Here is a 22,143-nt window from a genome sequence, read left to right on the forward strand (position 1 = left end):
TTCGTTCTTTGCCTCCCAATGTGCTTGTTTTGGGGGTGGGGGGGACGAGCGCGCAGCATAACTCTCGCGTGCAGCCTTATTTCACGCACGTTACTGTGCACCAGCTTCACCAACATCAACAAACGGATCATGGTCATAATATAGGTACTATGGATACCCAGAACGACGCTCAGACTACAGCTCTGAGTAGACGTTATACCGAGCGCATGCTCGCGAAGGCCAAAAAGCGGCTGAAGGTGAGCTTCATTGTTTTGTAGCAGTACGACAAAGGGGTACGAGGAGTAATTGGGCAATAGGAAGTCGATGCCAGATTATCACTCGCCCGATCAGCTTCTATAACGAAGAGCCAGAGTTCATTGAGGAATGCAGCGATCTCTGGACCGATTGCGCCGCAGGCCACAATTAGCCAGCTCCAAGAAAGGGACAGCGCGACAACAATCTCGGCAACCGAAGACCTGCAGCAGCAACGCCAGCTACGCAACACTGCTCAACTTCAAATCGAGACGAAAGCACTGGATGAAGAAATTGGGGAATCGTCGCGATCACGGCAAGCTCAGCCTTCATCGCGTAACTCTCAAGTGAAAGAACGAACCCTCGGCCGTTGGGATACTGCACCTCAATACAGTCATGTAGATCTTTTGCGTCAAATAGAGCATCAGCTCATGATGGAGAATCCCCTCGAATTCGACATGTCGTCATCCAGCAGTTCTGTGCTGCGCCCAATCGGTGGGAATAGGGCGTCATGGCAACAGGCTCAGACTCAGTCAATGAGAAGGTCGACGTCAGAGCCAGTGAGCATCACTTCCATGACGCAGTCCCCACCAATATCGGGATCCAAGGCGTTGTCGACTATATCGGGTGCAGTCGAGGGTATGGAGACCCCAATTGCAACTGCGACGGACACTCTCCCGATCTCGGTCGAGGAAAGACCGAATACCTCGGTAACGGCCGATATTGTCAATTTATTGAAGGAAGCTCGAGAGTTTAGAGGGCATGTTACCGAGATCAAAGACGGGCTGAAGGAAGCTACTCATGAGACTAATATGAGTACGCAATCAGTGTCGTCTCCTCGTGGTGACCTAACGACCACAGTTATGCCTGGAAATTCTGAGCAGCGTACTTCAGCAATGTCTTCACCGGCGATGGAAAATTATCTGAGAATGAGCCGATTTTCTCTGGGTAGCATTGTTACCGACAGATCTTCCTTTCGGCCTAGTCGAGCACAGTCGGTGGTTCTGGCGTATGGAGGACAACAGCCCTCATCAGTCTATATTGCACCGTTACAGGCTCAGCAAATTGCTCAAGATATTGAAGAAAAGAGCGCCAGTCAGCCGGAGCCGATGTCGGAAGTTGAAATAGCTACTGTCTCGGGCCAATACAAGGATCAAAATATAACTAAACAGCGGTATCCAGAGTTAGGCATTACAATAGAATCTTCAAGTCAGGGTCAGGTAGGTGAAATGAAACAAGTTTCTTTGACTGAAGACATTCATGGCTTGGACATAGAAAAGCATCGACGAATTTCTAGCTTTTCTCAACGTCCGCTGAGTAGGCCTCGTGGACCGAGAGAGTTCAGCGGCGCAAGTAGCGCGGACATGTCCTCGTATAGTTCACATGGATCACCATGGGTAAGCGCGTCTGACCCAATGGTTGAGCATAAGTCTGCTCAGCCAGAGCCAACTGCGCCTCAATCAATGCAAGGCTCTTCGGGCAAAGGAAGTGCCTATTCCTACTTTAGCGCTGACGAGTACCCCGATGTCCCGCCTGAACTTCCGAAGAAAAATCCTGTTCGTCCGGTTGCGGATGCAGCGCACAGTAGCAGCAACAGCTCGTCAACTCATCCGAGACAAGAGCAACGCCGCGCCCAGCCAGAGCCACCGAGACATACACGTCACCGCAAGTCTAATTCAGCATCGGCGGATATTAGGCAGCCAACATATTCCTGCAAGAAAAGCAGCAAAGGGAAGAGTTCGCGACCCTACAGGGAGCGAGTTGTGTCGACTCCGGTGTACGATAAGCCGACAAGTCATCAGTTCCTTCCATCATGGTTCTCGGATGACAAGATGCTCAATTTCTCTTGGGATCAACCTCCGGGATCAGAATTTGATGATATTATTAAATTGGGTATGGAGCATAAGCGGATGCTAGAGAAATTTATCGAGACGCTGGGGAAGCTTAGCGTCGAAGTATCGTTCGACGAGAAAAAGCGAGAAGAGGGACGACGACGAATGGACAATGCCATGCTCGCATTGGAAGGGTGGATATAGTGGTGTGTATAATTCGGCACGTGAACATATGTGTGCGCGTCACAAAGAGCTATTATGTTGGATTAAATTAAGTGCATTATCAGGGCACATAAGGTTTATAGCTGGGAATTTGCATAAAGAATAGGTTGCTTTCTAATATATCTGACGTTTTAACGCCGTGCATAACCCTAACCACAGCCTTATGTCGTGTGGATTTTCCTTCACAATAATGCAACGATCCATCAACTGAACAGTTTAAATTCAGCGAAAAATATGCAAAAAGTAGATAAAACTTCACTGAACGGTAGGAGAATCGAACCCCTGTCATTTGCTTGGAAGGCAAATATGATAACCACTACACTAACCGTCCGATGGGCAAGTAATGATGCGATGAACCTAGCGCGCTCAAATGAATGCATGCAGGGTTAGTTACTAATACATCGGCTTTTTCAATCAAAAAACAAGTGGCTTACATCATGAAGACAAGCACCCGCTCTTACATCATAATATGGAATATCTAATTACAGACAAAAATGTGCGTCATCAAGACGATACTCCTACTGGTAGATTAGATATGCTGCAAAATTGGAATCATGAGTCTTCGTACTTGAAGAGTAGCATTGTGCAATTACCTAGACCCACATTATTCCTGTCACAAATAGCGCCTTCGATAAGGTAGGCATGATGGCTCACCCGACAGGCCAACAACATGCGCAGAATTATTTTTGTGGAGTGGACGAGTCACCGAGTCGCCGACATCGCCAACCTTAAAATAGGAGAAAGCCCGGAATCGGCTGACTTTTCGAGACGACTCCAAGCCTGTGAAAACCTATCAGCCAAAAATCTTGGTCAAGTGCACGACCCATCGGCGGCGTCCCTCCCATCTACATCCGCATATTTCTCCGCTGGTATTATATAGCATCAAGCCCTTCGCCTGTTGAATTGTCTAGTCGGCCCGCAATTTAAATCTGGCCCCGACGACACCATGCGACTTACACCCAGGCCATTGCCTCGTCTCCATCTCCGCGGTCTGCGAGCCAATCGTCGAATGCACAATTTGCCCTCGCATATAACCGTCGACCCTGAAGTCAGCGAAGCAGTGCGCGCCAACAAGCCTGTCGTTGCGCTCGAGTCGACAATCCTAACTCATGGCATCCCATACCCACATAACCTAGATATGGCGCACGACCTCAACAAGCTCATCCGCGCGGAAGGCGCCGTCCCAGCGACCATCGCCCTCGTGAAAGGCCGCCCGACTGTCGGTGTAACGGATGAAGAAATTGAGTATCTCTGTCAGCCGCCGAAAGACGGCTCATTCATCAAGATCTCGCGCCGCGATCTGGCATATGCAGTCGCACATGGCATTACAGGCGGCACCACAATTGCCGGCACAATGATTCTTGCGCACTTGGCCGGCATCCGCGTCTTCGCGACCGGTGGTCTCGGCGGCGTCCACCGCGGCGCAGAGACAACAATGGATATTTCAGCCGATCTTGAGGAGCTCGGGCGGACGCCAGTTGCTGTTGTCAGCGCGGGTGCCAAAGCAATTTTGGATTTGGAGAAGACCTTTGAGTATTTGGAGACCAAGGGTGTGCATGTGTCAACGTACGGCCCCAAGGGTGTCAATCTTCCGGCTTTTTACTCCCGAGATTCGGGTATTCCGTCACCATTTAATTTCGAGACTCCTAAGGAAGCTGCTGCTGTCATTCGTATGAACTCCCAATTGATCTATTTCGCTGATGATAACTGACATTTTAGACGCGAATTCACTCCTTCAATTACAATCGGGGATGCTGTTTTGTGTTCCTGCACCCCACGAGTTCGACATCCCTGCCGGTGAAATCGACGCGATAATCAACAAAGCCGTCATATCTGCCCAAGAAGCCGGTATCAAGGGCAAAGCGATCACACCCTTTCTGCTGAACCGGATTCTCGATCTCACGGACGGGCGGTCGTTAGAATCAAACGTCGGGTTTGTGAAGAATAACATTAAAGTGGGAGTCGGCATCGCCAAGGCCTTAAGCGAGATTGCGAACAAGACGAATGACGAGGTGAGATAATGATTTTATGCATATAGACCAGTTGTTCAACAAAATATAGAGATGAAATTGATTATCCTGTATATACGACACTTTGTAGTAACTTGACATGTTAAGATAATATAGCACTGGTTATTCATACATTTTGGTCTCATAGATATTACCTTCGTCAGCTTTACAGCCTGCAATTCCGTCTACGTTCACACCAGCTCCTAATTCAATCTCTCCACCGACTCTAGAGCTAGCACAGACAAGCGACGCCGCAGATTGTCTTGTTGTCGGTGCCGTCGCAATCGACTTAACCTGTGACCTTACCTACGGCGTCCTCGACAGGCAATCGAGCTGGATTCACACTTCGAACCCAGGCGCGATTCATCGGACACCAGGCGGAGTGGGCTTCAACCTCTGCTTGGCAACAACGTATGCGTCATCGCCCGACACGACAATCCGAATGATCTCAGCCGTCGGGCCGGAAGCACGCGACTTGCCAGCGGTTTTGAATCTTACGTCGACAACTTCCCCGGACCTATCCGGGGTGCTGGTCATCGAGGACGGTAGAACAGCACAGTACATCGCCATGCACGACTGCAAAGGCGACTTGATCCTCGCTTGCGCGGATATGGGCCTTGTCGAGCAACTATCGCCCGCACACATTAAATCAGAGTTCGCCCGCGCCGGAAAATCACCGCACTGGGTAGGCATTGACGCGAATCTAAACCGCGAGCCACTTTCCACAGCGATCTTGTGTGCACGGGAAGCAGGCGCGAAGGTGTTGTTGGAACCAACTTCTGTGATGAGGGCCCAGGTAATCTTAGAACTAGGCGACGTTGGCGTGACAAATGTATTGCCGAATCCACCGGCTGTGGACGTCATGACTCCGAACTCTATCGAATTAGAGGGCCTGTTTTCACATGCTCGCGAATTGGGCCTGTTTGAGCGGCAAGACTGGTGGGACGTCATTGATGCAATGGGGACTACTACCGACTTCCAGACTGCGATCGCTTGGATGGCAAGGGAAAGTGGGATCATGGAGCAAGCTGTCGAGAAGGGGTTGGTGCAGATGGCCGTGCATTTACTTCCCTTCACGCCGAACTTGTTTATCAAGATGGGCGAGCTAGGTGTGATCACAGTGCAACTTGTCAACGAGAGCGAAGTTCGCGGCCGTATGGTCGGACACAGGCAACTGTCCACTGGCCCTGGCTTCGTCATGTGGCGCGGTACGAAAATCGCCGGTCAGGGAGAGAACGTCTGTGTCCTCGTCCGACATCACGCCGCCCATAAAGTCACAGGCGACATTGTCAGCGTCACGGGCGCTGGGGACTCTTTTGCTGGTGTCTTGTTGTCGGAATTAGTAGAAGCTGATAAGCGGGGAATCAAGAACATATTGGCCGACGTTGACGCTATTGCCAGGACCGTGGACCGCGCTCAGAGGGCCGCAGTACTGACTCTCATGAGCAGATTCGCCATTAGTCCTGAAATAAAGAAATTGCAATAGTAAACTGGATTTCGTTGTATCAATGGCTTTGCAAGCGTTCTATATTTGCATATATATTACTTCATGATTTTCGATAATGATGAGATCCTATTAACTATCTATCGCTGATACTCATATACCTATGCATTAGACATCGCTTCATACACAAAACAAGTAACTCCATAGCTCAAATGCCTTGACAAAAATTTCGACAGACCAAACGACCTATTTCCAATGTGAACGACAAATCCATATAATACAACTACTCAACTACTCTTCCAATGCTATACATCACCAACTCCACCAAGTTTTACAAGAAGTTTTCCTCAGATAAGATATTTTCCAACGCAGAGACATTTAACTCCGACACCCAATTATTTCTAGCCAGTTGCACTTAGAGATTACTCTTGACAACGATTCAATGAAAGTTCAAAATTTGGTCAGCGCTGCAATATGCTTTACTCCGTCATCTCGACATCTTTCTTCTCACAATTGCCGTCCTCGAATTGCAAGGCAACCTTGTCCTCTTCCTCAAGCTGGTCAAGCTTCCAGACGAGGATGCTCTCGTAGCAGATGACAAATTGGCGGAGACACTGCACCATCGACAATCTCTGCGTACGCAAATCGTGCACGACCTCCGCAACTAAATCCTCGGTCTGGCGAGACGACGGACTGTCGGATTCATTATTGCGACTGAGAATGTCAATCACCGAATCGACGGTGCAGAACGTACCGGTACGTCCACAGCCCGCACTGCAGTGAACGACCATGGGCAGAGTAACTGCATCCGCCTCGCCACCGTCAGCAGAGTTAAACTGACTGGCGAGCTTGCTGAGGGCAACAATATCGATGGGATCCGCAGGCGTGCCTAGATCAGGCCAAGAAACATATTGAATGTGGGTAATCTCGCGAAACGGCGAAAACGGCTGCGAAGCAAGCGAAAGCGAGAACTTGCGAATGCGAACCTTAGTGTTTGTCTTCGATGATAAGACGACTTCCTGCTCGGACAAAGGACTGAGGGTAAGTTGACCGTATCTCGTATCCTGCCAGTAAGAATGACATTTGACCTGGCCGCCTTCCTTTGTAGGCGTCAACATGACAATGACGCGAACGTTCTGATCCCAGACCACAGACCAAAAATCAGTGAATGTCTCTGGCAGCGGTCCCTGCGTAGCAATATATTGTTTCGTACTTTCATGCGCGCGAATAAAACTCGCGTTAATGTAGTCGCACGAGCCAGGAGAGCAGGAAAGTTTGACGCGAGTATGATCATACGGGAAGATATTGTTATACCGATTCTTCGTGCCACGTTCCAATGCCGCACTGATCGAGAACTTTTGCTCTTGCTTTTCAGGCTCGCGCTTCGAAAACGCGTTCTTCAAAGGACATGCATTCGCGATGCTGCAGCTACCAAATGCGGACTCCAGTCTGCCTTTCTCCGCTTTCTCGATCTCCAAAAACTTATCCGCAATTCGCTTCGGACCGTCACATGAGCAAACGTCTTGAAGCCACAAGGGCAATCTGCGAAGCTTCAATGGCGTACAGTTGTCCGGAATGCGGATGGGCAAAGGCTCACCCACACCTCCGACAAGGTCCATGTTCTGGCGAATGTTGGAAAAAAATGGATTGACTGGGGGCTGCTTTTTGGAGAACATCGGAAGATGGAGGCCTGACAGGATGGGCAGACATAACGAGTCACACTTCTTCGATGTCGTGGAAGCGGTAGGAATCAATGCGCTCGAGGATGCACTACCGAATTCGACGAAATCACGTAATCGCGGAGTAAACTCGCAAATACCACCTTTGCTATAGTCAGCATACTGCCAGATATAGAAATCGACAACAAATCTCACCCTTCAAGAAATATACGTGACCGGCAAACCCGCTCTCGTTCAAGAACTTTCGAGCAGTCTGGAACACAGGAGACGAGACAGTTAGAGTAGTGGATGAGCCATCATACACAATAATCGACTTAGCAGACTTCCAACTGCTTAATCGATTTCTCTGTTCAGTTGCGAGAGAGTCTAGGATCTTCGAGACAGTGAAAGCTGGCCGCTTCAGTAAGGTTGACGGGAGACAAAGATTTACTGCGCCGCGGATGCGCTCGTTGGAGTATTGAGCGTACGGCCGTACGTCGAGAATGAGGATCTTCGATGGTGCGGATGCGATGTTCATACCCAAGTCAGCCGCGCACATAGGTGGGATGGCATCGATGTCAGCACTAGCAGCACTATGTCTCGGCGATGAGCCCATCTGCATTGGTGAGGCTTTAGACGATAGGAAACTCAGGCCACCCGCAACAGGGCCGGAAGTTGAACGTGATGGGATGGAAGAATAGTCGGACGAATTCGAAGATGTCGAGGAGAACGATGAGGTAGGAGCGAGGTGGTCAAACTTTGGAGACTCACTCGATGAGGATCCTTCAGTCTCGGTGTCAGACTGAGACGGGATGGAGCACGGAGGAGTTGGAGGAGGAGGTAAATCGAAGAAGGACAATGTTGACTCTGGTTCGGCCATTGGCGCGGGAGTCCGGGGCATCGGGGTTAGGGAGACGCCATGTCCAGACAGCGCGAACGAAGGTCCGGGCAGACTACCCAGATTTCCGGAAAGTGTATGGCGAATCGCGAGACGGGTTGATAGTCGATTCTGGGCGCCGCGGTCGCTCGGCGCCTGCTGCTTCGACTGGTGGTGATGGTGCTGATGCTGATGCTGATGAGGCGAGGTAGACTGAGCGTGGAGGTCAATAGCGGAGGACGCCATAGGCAGCACTAACAGGTTCCCAGCGGGGAGCTGCGAGCAGAGATGATAACGGGGACGAGTCAGGGAAGTGGACTGAGAGTGTTGAAGACAACTTGCGAGTAGTGGGGAGCAGTCAGTAGTGGTGAGGAGGAAGGAGCAAGTTATGGCGAGAGAGGATTAATAAGGAAACCCGACATACTTGCACGCGAGAACCCGTTCTCAGACGTTGAAGCCACAACGACGAGACAGAGGTGGCATATAGTTGCAATGGATAATGAGGATATGCCTGAAGCGCGGTAGCACCCCGCAGTCCGGTGCCAGTGGCGATAGAAGTGTGGCTGTGAATGACGCAGTACGGCGGTGCGCGACAAGATAAACGCGGGCAGATAGGGCGCACCGCCACAGGTCAAGACTGCAATGACGCAATTGTGCGTGTATTTTTGGCGCGTGCCTGTGCAAATTGTGCAACCGTGCGGCTCGCTGCTCACGTCGTGGCCCAAAGTCGCACAAACAAATGATCCTCATCTCGTGGTCAGATCGCCCCACCATCGCCAAAATGTGTGGCATGGTCCACTTCACGTCTCGACTGCGGTCCCCGGTCCAGTCTCGGCGGCCTGCTCTTCAAATCTGTGATTCGACCAACCTCGCCGAGGTCTCTTGCAACCTGTCATGTACACTCTGGAACCCAGTTCGTCGTCCCTCACCGAGCTCTAATTAAAAACGTAAGCGAGTCTTGACAGCGCAGATCGCTTCCTGCAGTAAGACCTTCCTTCTCGAAGCAGCTGTCGTGTCCCGTCTATGATTACTCCTTGTAGCAACTCTCGTCGCTGACCTCGACGGGCGATAGAGAGTATACAACACAAGTTCCACCGCGAATGTTCACAACTGGTTACGTCCATGACGGTCGACCTCCCACGGGCTAAGTTTCTCGATCTGACATAGATGAAATATCCTTTGGTTCTCTCTTACACTTCGTCATGAGTATATACACATGCACTTCGTAGTACAAGCACGCAAAATATAGGCATATGAAACCCTTGCCGCATTCCGAAATTCCATAGGCGCTCTAAAAATACTATTCTCCTGCAATTATTGTACATGCACAACAATCCCATACATTAACTACTCTTAACCATACATACTATTTCTATACCAAACAGTCACTCCTAGCGATCCTGCACTAGTTACGGCCTCAACTCTATACACTTAGTAGACACATATGTCGATCAATTTGTTCACAATTCCGTTTCCATACGCGTCAGTCGGCCATAAACCCTAAACTCAAGTTAACCACACGCACTTTGCTAAATGATCACGACCCTGGCTGAGCTACAGACGCCTGTCCTCGCCGTCTGAGAATCACATTGTTTGCGTCCTGTCACGCAACTATAAACTTAAAATGCATGCGCCAGAGTGGTTTGACGTCGCGACAACTTCTCCATATCTCAGCAAGATTGCCAAGAATAACACCGGCAGTGAATATATAAAACTGTATAGTACTTACTCTCTCGGCATTCGGTACTGAATCATGCCAGCATATATCATACAATTCTTCGCTCGCGTGCGCAATTCTCCAATTTTCTGTTAACACACAAGTTAGCCGATCCACTTCTGATCACAATGTAACTTGGCCATATATGATTGCATGCCGGTATTGATCGTCGAAAGGGCCGCACTTTCAATAATTTCTATCGCACTCACCTTGCTTCTCGTTGCGTCACCATAGGCGCTGGCGTCCATCTCACGGGTGATTCGGACGAAAGATTCCATCGCCATCACTAGTAGCATCGGCACATTCCTCGCCACACTCTCGTCCAATCCACCAAACTGCTGCGCCCGGCGCCGGATACTTCCCGTGTCATTGGTCAGTTCCATAGGTAACACGTTCACGTTCGCAACGCACTCCAAACACTGTTCCCACTTGCCGTCCTCAAATGCCCGGCGAGCTTCGACAATGTGCAGAAGCATCGCGCACGCTTCCCGATTCTTCGGCGTCACCTTGCGTAGAATCTCGCCGTTATTAGAGTAAACAGCCATCATGTTCCGCGCCAGCTGCACCGGATCCTCGGCAGCGGCCAGCGACAAGCTCACGCCCGCGCCAACCTCATCCGAACTTAAGTCCGCGATCGCCAACGACTCGCCCAACGTCTTGTTAATTATTGCGACAACAACATCAAACTCCTCGGACAGATGGTACAGCAACACCGCATCTGGCGTTCGCCCGTCCTGATCAGCTTGCTCAGCAGCCTGTTCCGTGATCGTCCGTAAGTACTGCTGTTCGTCGCTTATTTTGATCAACTCCATCTTCCGCTCGATAATGCCCGGTACACGGGTCCCATCCGCGCGAACGTCGCCCAACAACACTGCGAAATCACGCGTCTCAAGAACAAGTTCCCGCAACGACTCGTGGCAGAGCCGCAGATATTGCACTCCCTTGTCACCAATTTTCAGGTCACCACACAGGCAAATCAAGGAGAGGTAGTCCACTGCAATTTCAGGATCCGTCCGTCTGAAATCTCGAGTGTAATATCCCACCAATCTGGCGAAGTTGATCTCCGGCCGTCCTTGAGCGTCGACTGTCAACAGGTCCGCGTCCAGCGATGCAGTGTCGGCTGAGACGCGCAATAGGCCGTAGTATGTTAGTCCAATTGCAAAGTGCACCGCGTCCACGGGATGGTACTTGTAAATGTAATGTATGGCACGCTCGTATTGACCACTGAGCAGAAGAACCTGAAAGTAGACGCCAGGATTGTTCCCCCGTGGATTAAAATGTCGCGCACCAAACTGGACAAGCATAGTTTGCAAGTCGGATAATGTGTATCTCTCAGCCGGAGACACGCCAAACACGTCTGTAGTCGCCGACGGCGAATCCTGAGTCATCATCAACTGTGCCCACATCCAGTCCTCTGCAATAAGTAGCACCTCCGGAATGTTCTTTCTATTCAACTCGCATCGACCAATGAGCTTGTACAGAGCATATTTGTAAGGATCATCAGTCTTAGGGTCGTAGACACGAATGTGATGATTGAATTCAGCCTGAAGGCGCTCGGCTAGATCTCCTGGAAGCCGGCGCTCGTCCCCGGACTTGACGTACGCTTTAAGATAGATTGGGAACGTTCGCTCAATTTTCTGGAAATATCCTTCATTCTGAACTGTGTAATCAAGCGCTTCTTGGAGATGGCCAGAACGGAACAGGTAGAAAATAAGGGCCCATATAGGTACATTATTGACAATCTAATATCATTAGCTCGCAATTTTTGGGATTCAGGAAGTTCGCCCTACTTGTAAATTCTGCTTCATCCACGCTCCATTCTTCAGAAATCTGAGCTTCAGATATGCCAAAATCTTATTTTCGACTGATGGAATACCACCAAGTTGCGCTTCTTGTGGATACTTCGCAATATCGCTCTCCACAAGATTGAAAAACTGCATTTCAAGATAATGCCTCGAACCCCGCATGATAAGCTTTTGCATATGAATGCTTTCTGGTGAATCTTCCGCACTCTCACAATAATCATTCGCAAATTTGCGTTCGGGAGTATCTGCTGGAATTACACAGCCAAGCATTACCCAGGAATCACTTAATTGTTGTGTCCGCGTATCAGTTCCAAAGCTTTTTGAAACTTCAGCCATCTCAGGAATCAACGGCATACTTCTGTGCTCAAGCCTGCAGATGTTCAAAGCAGTGATGACGGCCGCGTACCGCTGTTGTCTATTTTGCAGTTGCAGTCCCACTTGCTGTTGCTGAATCGACGTGTCAACCCCGCCAACGTCCGGAAACTCCACCACACCAGAAGCCGGGCCCAGCACACTCCGGCCAAGGGACGACTTCTTCCATCCAGCAGCTGCAGCAGCAGACGGCAACCTTGTTCGCCGTGGCGTAGCCTCAGCACCCGACAACGGCAACTTCTGCGCCCCGCTTCCGGTCCCGCTCGCGCCAATCCCTAGCTCCGCACCCAATTTACTCGCCGTTCCGCGTGGCACCAGGCCAAAATGTTCGCAAACAAGCAACTTTTCGTAGTTCCAATCCAATCGAATATTTGAGCTCACATACGCGTCAAATTTGCGGGCCGTCTGTTTGACCGAATCTTCGATCGACGCAATGATGTTTTCTTCTCTCTTATACCGTAGATATCCCGCAATATCCGTCTCGGTCGCGGCGCTGGTAACCGTTGTCTCGACCGTTGTGCGTAGTGTAACAGTCTCTAAATCTTGCGCAATATCTTCGGCATTTATCCCGCTTCCCGCTAACAAATAATGAGCCTTCGTGTCGCCATCAGCAGATGGCGCCGCCTTGGCGCGGAGAACACGCGCCTGTGAGGAAATCTCGCTGATACCCAGTTGGATCGCGCCCAGGCCCGTCACATTTCGAGGCAAACTTTTCGTGTTCTCGAGAAGTTGGTCGAGAAGTGATGCGGCAGGCGGCAATAACGTTGTCGATGTCGTGGTAGTGTTTGATGTCGTGAGACTTGCTGGCGCGGCGGTGGTTGTTGCTGTGGATGACATTTTGCCTGACGGTGTATATTGAAGGAATTAAGTTGTACGCGTGGACAGCACCCAGCTCTGCTGTGGATCTGAACACAAATTCGATGTATAGAACAATCAACCAGCAGACGAAAATATAAATCGTAGAAGTGACGAAGGTCGAGGATGGTACGTGGGTGTTCTTGATTTCTTGAAATAATTTGGAAGTAGTGTTGCTAACGAAAAGTTCGCGAATACCGCGTTGAGTTGGGGAGCTCGCGTTCATTGCTGACGTGAAATGGGGTTCGTACCGTGTTGTTTATTTTCTTCCTTGGGTCTGCCTTCCAACTAAGTATCAGTCGATTGAAATGAGTAGATACGCCTTACTGTTATGTCACAATCAAGACATCCCAGAGGTAGATTAACTGTTCCACCGCAGCCTTACAGTAGCGGGCAACCCGTGATAGCAATCCTTTTACATAACTTGCTCTCGGCAATCTCTGTTAGAACATTGTGACTAAGGATGCGCAAGCACGGATGGCAAGAGAATTCTTGTCTTTTATTATGTGTATATGATCTTGCTAAACCACATTGGCTATTTTTTGGTCAACACAACGTGTCTAGAGAGCCTACAGCCAGATTACAGTCGCCATTGACCCGCAATTACTTCCAAAGACTGAAGAAAATTAATTACAATAATATAGACGAACACTAGCTACAAGATAAAGGATGACAATATTACCACTAAACCATCTATTAGGCCATCTCAACTCAACAGCTTCTGAAGTTCTGACTCTGACTGTGTATCTGCCCCGATCGGAATTCTCATCACTTATCTACGAGGTATGGGTCCTGTTGGTTAGATTCCGGCCAAAGTGGCCAGCGTGAGTCAAAATCATGATCGCGGGTTTCTTTCTCACTCACAACGAGACGAGCCCACCTTCAAGTTATGTCCTCCGGAAATATCTACCTGTTAACTTATCTGCAGAATCCCAACGAGTCGGATACTCTAGGTCCTGGGGTCCCTGGAATAAGGAATTGCGGTATGCGTTTGAAGTCCGTTAGTTTGGTGTGAGTGATTTATGAGCCTCTAACTACTAGGCTGCGACTGGCGCTACATGCTGATGTTTGGTTGAAACTGGTTGCTGCGAAAATGAACGCTGATATCAATGAAGACGGACGCAATAAAGTCCTCGGTCCGGCTGCCTTGTGCTTTATTTCCTGGACTCTGACAGCTCGTACATTGAGTGGATGTTCGTGCATGGGTACGACTTACAAACTAGAAAGGACTCCGTATGGACATAGTTTGAACCGCAACAAATCGCGACAGATTGACACCTCCGTCGTTGCAATCGGCAAGAGGAAACATTGGGCTCCACGTGAATGGTTTTTTAATAAATTTTGATTGGATTCATGTGTATAACTAGGCTGGCGCATGACGACAGCCAGCAAACGAAGTTACCGAGATCTTTACAGCCCGCACTTAATTCGTTGTAGTCCCAAGGTGACTGGCGTTGATCGTCGAACCCAATGTGATTATATTCTCTAGTTTACCCATGAACGATAATGATATTGGCATTCCCGTAGTATTATATCTTGTCGCATATTATAGAATAGCTAGCTACAATTGACATCGGGAGATTTCATCAACTTGCAGCCGCAGCAACAAACACCAAAGCGGCTAATTAGATACGGGACAGATTGCGTGCTGCGGGGCATGTACAGTGGATGACAGCGAGTAAAATAGTTTCTTCAGTAGTCCACCTGTTGTGATTTCTATAGTCTCACCTAACTCTATTGTCATTAGGGTTGAGACCGATGAAACCGTGGACAAGTTGGAAAGAGCCGACCAGCATTTTGACAAGACCGGCAGCGCTCCGACGAAGAGAGAAACGACGATGCCGCTCACTGCAGACTTGGCCTTGCGTCGTCTCGGTTAGCATGTTGCGAGTTTCCACAATAATGAAGCATATCCGAATGGATAAATTCACGTTAATGCTCTTTGATGAGGCCCATTCGCTAGCGGTGGGGCAGGCTCAAATTCTCCGGGTTGATCCCACGATGTAGTACTAGTACATTTGTTTGAATTAAGTGCCGTGTGTCGACACAAGCTATATGGGAGTGAGACGTTCTTTGATGACCTATCGCCGGTTGAAGAACAGCGCAGTATTGCCCGTGTTGGTCGATTGACTTTTCTCTGCTTTGGAAAGCTTACCCCGCGTGACCGGATATCTGCGCAGCTCGACTCTGCCGGGGCGACTATTCCACGATACTCCTATAACGTTGCTCGATTACCGGTTTCTATTACCACGCGAGTGCATAGCTGGTCTGAGATATCCTCAGGATCTACTGCTAAATGGGATACCGAAGCAAGACGGTTGTGGTGATACAGACAGTGCGGTGGAGTCAACAAGGTTTATGCGAGTTTTAGCTTGAAAGAGGCGGGGAACGGCATCGCGGGAACCGCTCCGGCCAGGGACAAAGTTCTCCGCAAACTCATTGACTACCTACTGGGTCATCCGGTCAAATTTGACGCTGTCCGCCACCTTGGGCAATGAATATGGCATCAGGAAGTAAAAAAACAACAAACTGTCATTGGCTCCTAAAAATGGGGACGCCGATTGTACGATGTCGATAAGTTCATGACCAGAGGATGAATTGGCTTGTATAGAGGCGCGAATGCAAAGCAGCGTCTGGAATAACCAAAATCCGACCATTGTTAGCCTTTCAGGCCGTTGGCCAATTCAAGGTACACAGGCGTTGAGACGACTGTCTCTGCAACCCTACCACGACCCAAAGGTTGCCGTGCGCAGTCATCGCGGAAATATTCGCTCTCAACTATACGGCCTTGACCCGGCCGATCCGACGTCCGGCAATTCTTTACCGTTCTCTTGTACCTGTACTTGCTGCCTCCACATTAGCTGACTACTTTGTCATGTATCTGGCCACTCAGTTTGTTGATAATTCTAAATGACCGAACTAGTCATGGCACTGGTATCTGCTACTTGTCAAGCTAACTGGTGCAGTAAAATGGTCAACACGCTAGCTCCGCAGATCTCTCGGCATTCGACTAACTTACAGCTCTCCACATCGGTGACGCTGTTCTACACATGCAATGTCGCGCTGTTGGACTGCTACTGCCTTCGAGTTGTCGAGCTTGTCCTCGGTACTTGGTACCTCGGTGAGGTCTGGCCGTGTGCTCCCAACAAATCTGTTAGATGTATCCTGATTACTTGACTGACTGGCTAAGTCGTGATAGCTACGTTCTGCCTAACTTCAGCTCTGCTCCTTGCTGGTCAATATATAAACCGGCCTCCCACTCCTTGCATTGCCCTTCATACCAGTCACCGTCGGCGCCAACTCCAGGTTGCTTTGCTGCAGACATCAGTATGTTGTTCGCGAAGAAGAGCGCCTCTGCCATCACGGCTCTTCTGGCTGCTTCAGTCTCTGCTTCACTCGCTCACGCCAAGGCTACGTCCACTTTCTCGACGTCAGTCATTTCCTCCACTGCGAGTGCTACCTCGTCTGCTACCAGTGAGGTTATATCTGTAGCTCAATGGGCTACAATAGGAGTGTAATGGGTCTCACTTGTCAGCCTGTCGAGTCCCATTTTGTTCTAACTTTTGCCACAGGACCCAATATCCAAATATATTCGACCCTAACGCTGCCGATGCCAACGAGGTCTGCTCAGGTTACAGTTTGACTGGTTTGAAGACCACCGAGACTGGATTGTACGGCCGCCTCAGCCTTCTCAAGGAGTGCAATGTCTACGGCTACGACTTCGACGAGCTCTCGCTCTTCGTCGAATATCAGTCCGCCGAGCGTCTCAATGTTCAGATCCAGCCCGTCGACCTGACATACGTCTATGTTCTGCCCGATAATTTGGTGTCTAAACCTGGTGTCGAGACATCAACTCCATTCGTCGATTCCGATTTGGTCTTCACGTACACTGCTTCGCCGTTCAGTTTCACCATCGTCCGCAAGTCTACAGGTGAGATCCTATTCTCAACGGCAGGAAACCCTCTCGTATACGAGAACCAGTTCATCCAGTTCAACACCTCTTTGCCTAAGGGACATTTCATCACTGGTCTCGGGGAGTCTATCCATGGTTTCCAGCAGGAGCCTGGTGTGAACAAGACACTCTATTCGAATGACGCCGGTGACCCAATTGACGCTAACATCTACGGTGTTCATCCAATCTACGTCGACCAACGTTATGGGACCAACACCACGCACGGCGTCTACCTTCGCAATTCTCACGCCCAGGAGGTTTTGATCCGAGAAGAGTCTCTCACGTGGCGCTTGCTCGGTGGCACTCTTGACATCTACTTCTTCACCGGACCGACAGTCAAAGACGTAATAACTCAGTACGTGTCGACTATTGGTCTGCCAAACTTGATTCCATACTGGTCTCTCGGATTCCACCAGTGCAGATGGGGCTACCAAACAAGCGATCGGTTAAGCGAGGTCATTGAGAATTTCCGCAAGTTCGACATTCCCCTTGAGACTATCTGGACTGATATCGACTACATGGACTCGTACAAGGACTTCACCACCGATCCTCACCGCTATCCGCTTGACAAGTTCCAGGCTGTCATCGAAACTCTTCATGCCAATCACCAGCATTACATCCCTATCGTTGACGCGGCTATTTATCACCCGTCGCCATTGAACAAATCTGATATCTATCCAGTTTTCGACGATGGTGTAGCGGCTGATGCCTTCTTGAAGAATCCTGATGGATCACTCTACATTGGCGCTGTATGGCCCGGCTATACTGTCTATCCCGATTGGCTGGCGTCTGGCACTCAGGACTGGTGGACCAAGGCTATGGTCGATTGGCACAAGAAGGTCCAGTTCGATGGTATCTGGCTCGATATGAACGAAGTCTCGTCGTTCTGCGTTGGTTCTTGCGGTTCCAAGAACTACACTCAGAATCCCGTTCACCCTCCGTTTGATGTCGGTGGACCGGCTACTACATTCCCCCTTGGCTTCAACATCACCAATTCGACCGATCTTCCGTACTACAACTCCATCTGGTATACGTACACTCACACCCCCAGCCCATCCTCCACGGCGAGCAGCACCTCTACTTCGACTACTGTGTCCACAAATCCGATGAACACCAAGGCTCCTGGCAAGGGTAATATCAACTACCCGCCTTATGCCATCAACCACCAGCAGGGAAACCACGATCTTGCGGTCCACGCTGTGTCCCCTAATGCTACCCACGCTGATGGTACGCTCGAGTATGAAGTCCACAGCTTGTGGGGATACGGTATCACGAATGCCACCTACCACGCTCTCCTTGAGGTCTTTCCCGAGAAGCGTCCATTTATCGTCTCACGATCGACGTTCCCTGGATCCGGCAAGCATTCGGCGCATTGGGGCGGAGACAATTCCGGGGACTGGGCTTATATGTATTTCTCGATTCCCCAGGCCCTCTCGTTCGGTCTGTTCGGTATTCCAATGTTCGGCGTCGATGTCTGCGGTTTCAACGGCAACACTGATATGGAGCTTTGCAACAGATGGATGCAGCTGGGCGCCTTCTTCCCCTTCTATCGTAATCACAACTACCTCGGAGCGATCGACCAGGAGCCCTATGTTTGGGAGTCCGTCGCTGAGGCCACCCGCACGGTCATGGCTATCCGATATGAGATCTTGCCTTACTACTACACTCTTATGTACGAAGCAAGCAAGACCGGTATGCCAGCTTTTCGTGCTCTCTCTTGGGAGTTCCCTTATGATAAGTCTTTGGCGTCTGTTGAGACGCAGTTCTTGGTTGGCGAGGCAATTCTTGTTACGTATGTGTTGTTGATTTGCTCTCTTCCTTCCAATCTTCCTGACAGTATTTTTTAGTCCCGTCTTAGAACCTTTAGTCGATTATGTGAAGGGTGTTTTCCCTGGTGTTCCCGACGAGGTCTGGTACGACTACTACACTCATGAGCCCGTCAGCGCCGGCCCTGGCGAGAACGTCACTCTTTCGGCTCCACTCGGCCACATCAACGTACACATCCGCGGCGGCTACGTCATTCCGACCCAAAAGCCCGCATACACCACCACCGAGACGCGCAAGAATGACTGGGGTATTACTGTCGCGCTCGACAAGGGCGGTACTGCTCAGGGCACTCTCTATGTCGATGATGGCGAGTCTATTGTCGTCGAGGACTCCTTGGTCGTCGATTTTGTCGCTACGCACGGCTCGCTTTACACGTTTCCTCGAGGCACGTACGACGTTTGCCAGCCACTGGGCAGCATCACGGTTCTCGGCGTCGACTCCAAGCCCAGCATTGTCAGCCTCGGCGAGACAAAGATATCCAACTTCACCTATGTCAACAACACTCTGAAGGTTGAGAATCTACAGTCGCTCACAAGAGCTGGCGCTTGGTCTACTCCTCTTGTCTTTTCTTGGGAGTGAATATGGTGATGAACAGAGATTAAAAAAGTTTGTAGTTTTGTAATTTCGTGCATTTGTATCTGGTGCAACGTATTGTTACATCCAGTGAGTTTGTGATAATGCATTTTTTTCACACTGGTTCTTTACGCCGTAGACAGTGGATATGTTGGATGTTGCCAATCGGACTAAGGTACAGGTTAAAAGAAAACAGAATGTCAAAGTCGATGACAATACGCTAGACCACCCGTGACACATGCACATGGCTAAGCTCCTTCTGTATACATAAGACCGTATAGAATGTTTCAGTAATAGTTTTTGACGGGTCGCGTATCAGACCCCGACTGTAAAATAATTTCCCGAGGTCAACACACTTGAGAGGCTAGGATAATTTGTCCTGATCAATTTTATATAGTTTACAAGACAGCAGGGTGCATAACATGACAATGAGACAATAACAAGGGGAGAAACCATACAAATCTTGTGATAGCAAATGCAGGAAAAGTTGATACATACAATCAGAACTCGTCATTAATTGACAAAATACTTTATACCACACCAATATAATCCAAAATGGTAGGCCATCCCAGCAGACAATATAACAAACATAAAGCACGACTTTCGGACGCCAATAAACCAAAACCGGAAATATGTAGAACTCGTATGTATGTCTATCACTTCCAAACCCATCGAAATGCCGCCAATCAAACTATAGAAAGTTTAGAGCCTTTGGGAGAATCATACCGATTATATGGATCATAGGGTCTTTCCCAAACCGCGTCAACTGGCGATAATTCGCTCGACGCCCGACTTTTTATAGATCCACTATTTTTAATTGTGTTATTGTAGGTGTTAATATCATTATCGTTCTCCTCCTCCTCTGGACCGTTCTCTTCGTCCAACCGTGTTAAACCGAGTCCTTGCTCCTCATATTCACCGATCAATCGTGCCTCTTGTCGTAAAGAGCTGCTTCGTCGGTGTATACCAAAGCTGTTCCGAGGCAACTGAATGCTCCGGCGCGTTTGGATGCTGGCGATACCGTTCTCCATAGGAATGCTATCCATTGTACGGCCAGCTTGGAAACTCCGGCCGTTGGGATCTGATCGAGAAATATTAAGCAAATATACGCCGCTGAAAATAATAAGGAAGCCACATAGAAGCGATAGTGTGTTCACTAAACTTGTCGTGTTGAATCCATGGAAAAGAATGGCGGAGGCAATAAGTGTGCAGGTCGTGAAGGAGACGTAGTAGATGGGGTTCACAATGGATGTATCAAATTGATCCAATGCCTTGTTGAAATAATTCATCTGGGTTAGAATGCAAACTACGACAACAATGGCGAACACGTATGTCGATGGGTGAGTGAACTGGTTGTTTCCACCCAGAGTGAGCTTCACAGCAATGCCGAAGCCCTTGATCGACATGACAGAGATTGACCCAACAGTGGCACAGATCGAGATATAGATCAATGGTGACCTCCTTCCGTACTTTGGAGCAACTTTATAGATCATCACGCCAGCGAATATCACGACAGCAATACAATACAGCATGAATCCTAACAAAGCGGATACATTAACCACCAGCTTCATTAAGCAATATACTGTCCTGATACGTACCTGGCTGTATTGCATACATCAAAATTTCATCCACAGTTTGGATCTCCTTGTCAGGAGGAGCGTGGAGAACAATAATCACGGATCCGATCAAGCAAATAGCACAACCCATTTTACCCAATATGCCCAACTCTTCTTTAAGAAAAAGAGCAGCCAATACAGCCCTGTGGTATGGCAACGATTAGCCTCTTGACGCAGCTTTCCACGTTATCATGGTACACGTACCCTATAAGTACACTCAACGCTCCTAATGGCGTCACAAGAATTGGGGGTGCGAACGTATACGCAGCGAAATTGGCGACTTCTCCGATAACCACTGATGGAAATCCAAGTTAATAATTACATCTTGATGAGCACGTGTCGTCATCGAGGGTCTTACTTGTAATCATGCCAGCCCACCAGATTGGGTTCTTCAGGTACTGGTAGCCATTGCCTTCAAATCCATGTTTGTCGGACGCATCCATAAGACCCTGGGATCCGTCAGTACCAATTCCTACTTCCCCAAAGTCCAACTACCATAGAAATTGTTTTAATGTGCAAATTGACCAACCTTCTTTGTTATTATGAAACTGGTGCCTAATCCAAACATTTTAGCGACAGCCTAAACGATGCCCAATTAACTAGGTCTTACCAATAGCTAAACTGCTACTTATAGCAAGTCCCAGACCAATATACTTGTCCTCAACTTCTAGAGGGAGAAACATGGTGGACGATTGACTACGTGTCGAGGATCGTTCGACGAAGCGTGGACAACGCGTTGCTGGAATCAAATAGCAGGCACGACGACAGGCAGTAGTGTCAAAGTTACCGCAAGCGTGCACTTTCCAGATGTACAACTGAAGCAAGAGATAAAAAATCTAAAAGGAAGAGGGACCTTGCCTTGATTTAAGAAATAGAAACTTAAACAGCCTTTAGGCGGCAAATAAATTTTGATTGACAAACCTCCTGTGTCTCTTGTGAGCAAGCTAATCTGGCCACTTCATGTTGGGCTGAGAGAAGCGCTCGACGCCCATTTTGGAACCCCTGGCCGCAGCAGCACGCTCACAAAAGGCGGGGGCAATGCGTCACGAAAGTTTGGCATCTTACCTTATTCGGAAATATAGTTGCCTGACACGACAAGCGCAGGAGGCAGCACAGCGCCACAGCAACCGCATTTCGTGGCTTGTGCCGCTCC

General features: G+C 49.3%; 7 protein-coding genes and 1 non-coding gene across 8 annotated transcripts; 3 read left to right on the plus strand and 5 right to left on the minus strand.

Annotated features, from left to right (window-relative positions):
* The first annotated feature begins 24 nt into the window (after positions 1-24).
* On the plus strand, positions 25-2,427 carry V1508DRAFT_412539 (uncharacterized protein). The gene is made up of 2 exons (XM_066939638.1): positions 25-236; positions 297-2,427. The coding sequence occupies exons 1-2, from the start codon at positions 150-152 to the stop codon at positions 2,265-2,267; spliced, it is 2,058 nt and encodes a 685-aa protein (XP_066797401.1). The 5' UTR covers positions 25-149; the 3' UTR covers positions 2,268-2,427.
* V1508DRAFT_412540 (uncharacterized protein) lies at positions 2,304-2,659 on the minus strand. Its single transcript, XM_066939639.1, has one exon. The coding sequence runs from the start codon at positions 2,572-2,574 to the stop codon at positions 2,347-2,349; it is 228 nt and encodes a 75-aa protein (XP_066797402.1). The 5' UTR covers positions 2,575-2,659; the 3' UTR covers positions 2,304-2,346.
* V1508DRAFT_t19 lies at positions 2,545-2,616 on the minus strand. Its single transcript has one exon. It is a non-coding gene; the product is annotated as a tRNA-Gly (tRNA).
* Positions 2,660-4,036: 1,377 nt separating the features above from the next.
* On the plus strand, positions 4,037-5,780 carry V1508DRAFT_350968 (Ribokinase-like protein; the record flags this gene model as incomplete). The annotated part of the gene is made up of 2 exons (XM_066936799.1): positions 4,037-4,297; positions 4,443-5,780. The coding sequence occupies 2 exons, from the start codon at positions 4,037-4,039 to the stop codon at positions 5,778-5,780; spliced, it is 1,599 nt and encodes a 532-aa protein (XP_066797403.1).
* A 437-nt stretch (positions 5,781-6,217) lies between these two features.
* V1508DRAFT_350716 (protein-tyrosine phosphatase-like protein) lies at positions 6,218-7,934 on the minus strand (the record flags this gene model as incomplete). Its single annotated transcript, XM_066936790.1, has 2 exons — positions 6,218-7,560; positions 7,613-7,934. 2 exons carry the CDS (start codon positions 7,932-7,934, stop codon positions 6,218-6,220), a joined length of 1,665 nt encoding a protein of 554 aa, XP_066797404.1.
* A 1,763-nt stretch (positions 7,935-9,697) lies between these two features.
* On the minus strand, positions 9,698-13,196 carry V1508DRAFT_19383 (Nup93/Nic96-domain-containing protein). Its single transcript, XM_066936178.1, has 3 exons — positions 11,781-13,196; positions 10,200-11,732; positions 9,698-10,079 (listed from the first exon to the last, which is right to left on the minus strand). Exons 1-3 carry the CDS (start codon positions 13,002-13,004, stop codon positions 9,999-10,001), a joined length of 2,838 nt encoding a protein of 945 aa, XP_066797405.1. The 5' UTR covers positions 13,005-13,196; the 3' UTR covers positions 9,698-9,998.
* Positions 13,197-16,351: 3,155 nt separating this feature from the next.
* Positions 16,352-19,380, plus strand: V1508DRAFT_395874 (glycosyl hydrolases family 31-domain-containing protein; the record flags this gene model as incomplete). The annotated part of the gene is made up of 3 exons (XM_066938075.1): positions 16,352-16,536; positions 16,595-18,766; positions 18,822-19,380. 3 exons carry the CDS (start codon positions 16,352-16,354, stop codon positions 19,378-19,380), a joined length of 2,916 nt encoding a protein of 971 aa, XP_066797406.1.
* A 342-nt stretch (positions 19,381-19,722) lies between these two features.
* On the minus strand, positions 19,723-22,015 carry V1508DRAFT_454345 (magnesium transporter NIPA-domain-containing protein). Its single transcript, XM_066942576.1, has 6 exons — positions 21,601-22,015; positions 21,520-21,545; positions 21,349-21,439; positions 21,195-21,285; positions 20,973-21,133; positions 19,723-20,911 (listed from the first exon to the last, which is right to left on the minus strand). The coding sequence occupies exons 1-6, from the start codon at positions 21,671-21,673 to the stop codon at positions 20,061-20,063; spliced, it is 1,293 nt and encodes a 430-aa protein (XP_066797407.1). The 5' UTR covers positions 21,674-22,015; the 3' UTR covers positions 19,723-20,060.
* Positions 22,016-22,143: the final 128 nt, after the last annotated feature.

Source organism: Lipomyces doorenjongii (genome assembly GCF_038497915.1).
Source record: "Lipomyces doorenjongii strain NRRL Y-27504 unplaced genomic scaffold V1508scaffold_10, whole genome shotgun sequence".
In the NCBI taxonomy this organism is placed as follows: Eukaryota; Fungi; Ascomycota; class Lipomycetes; order Lipomycetales; family Lipomycetaceae; genus Lipomyces; species Lipomyces doorenjongii.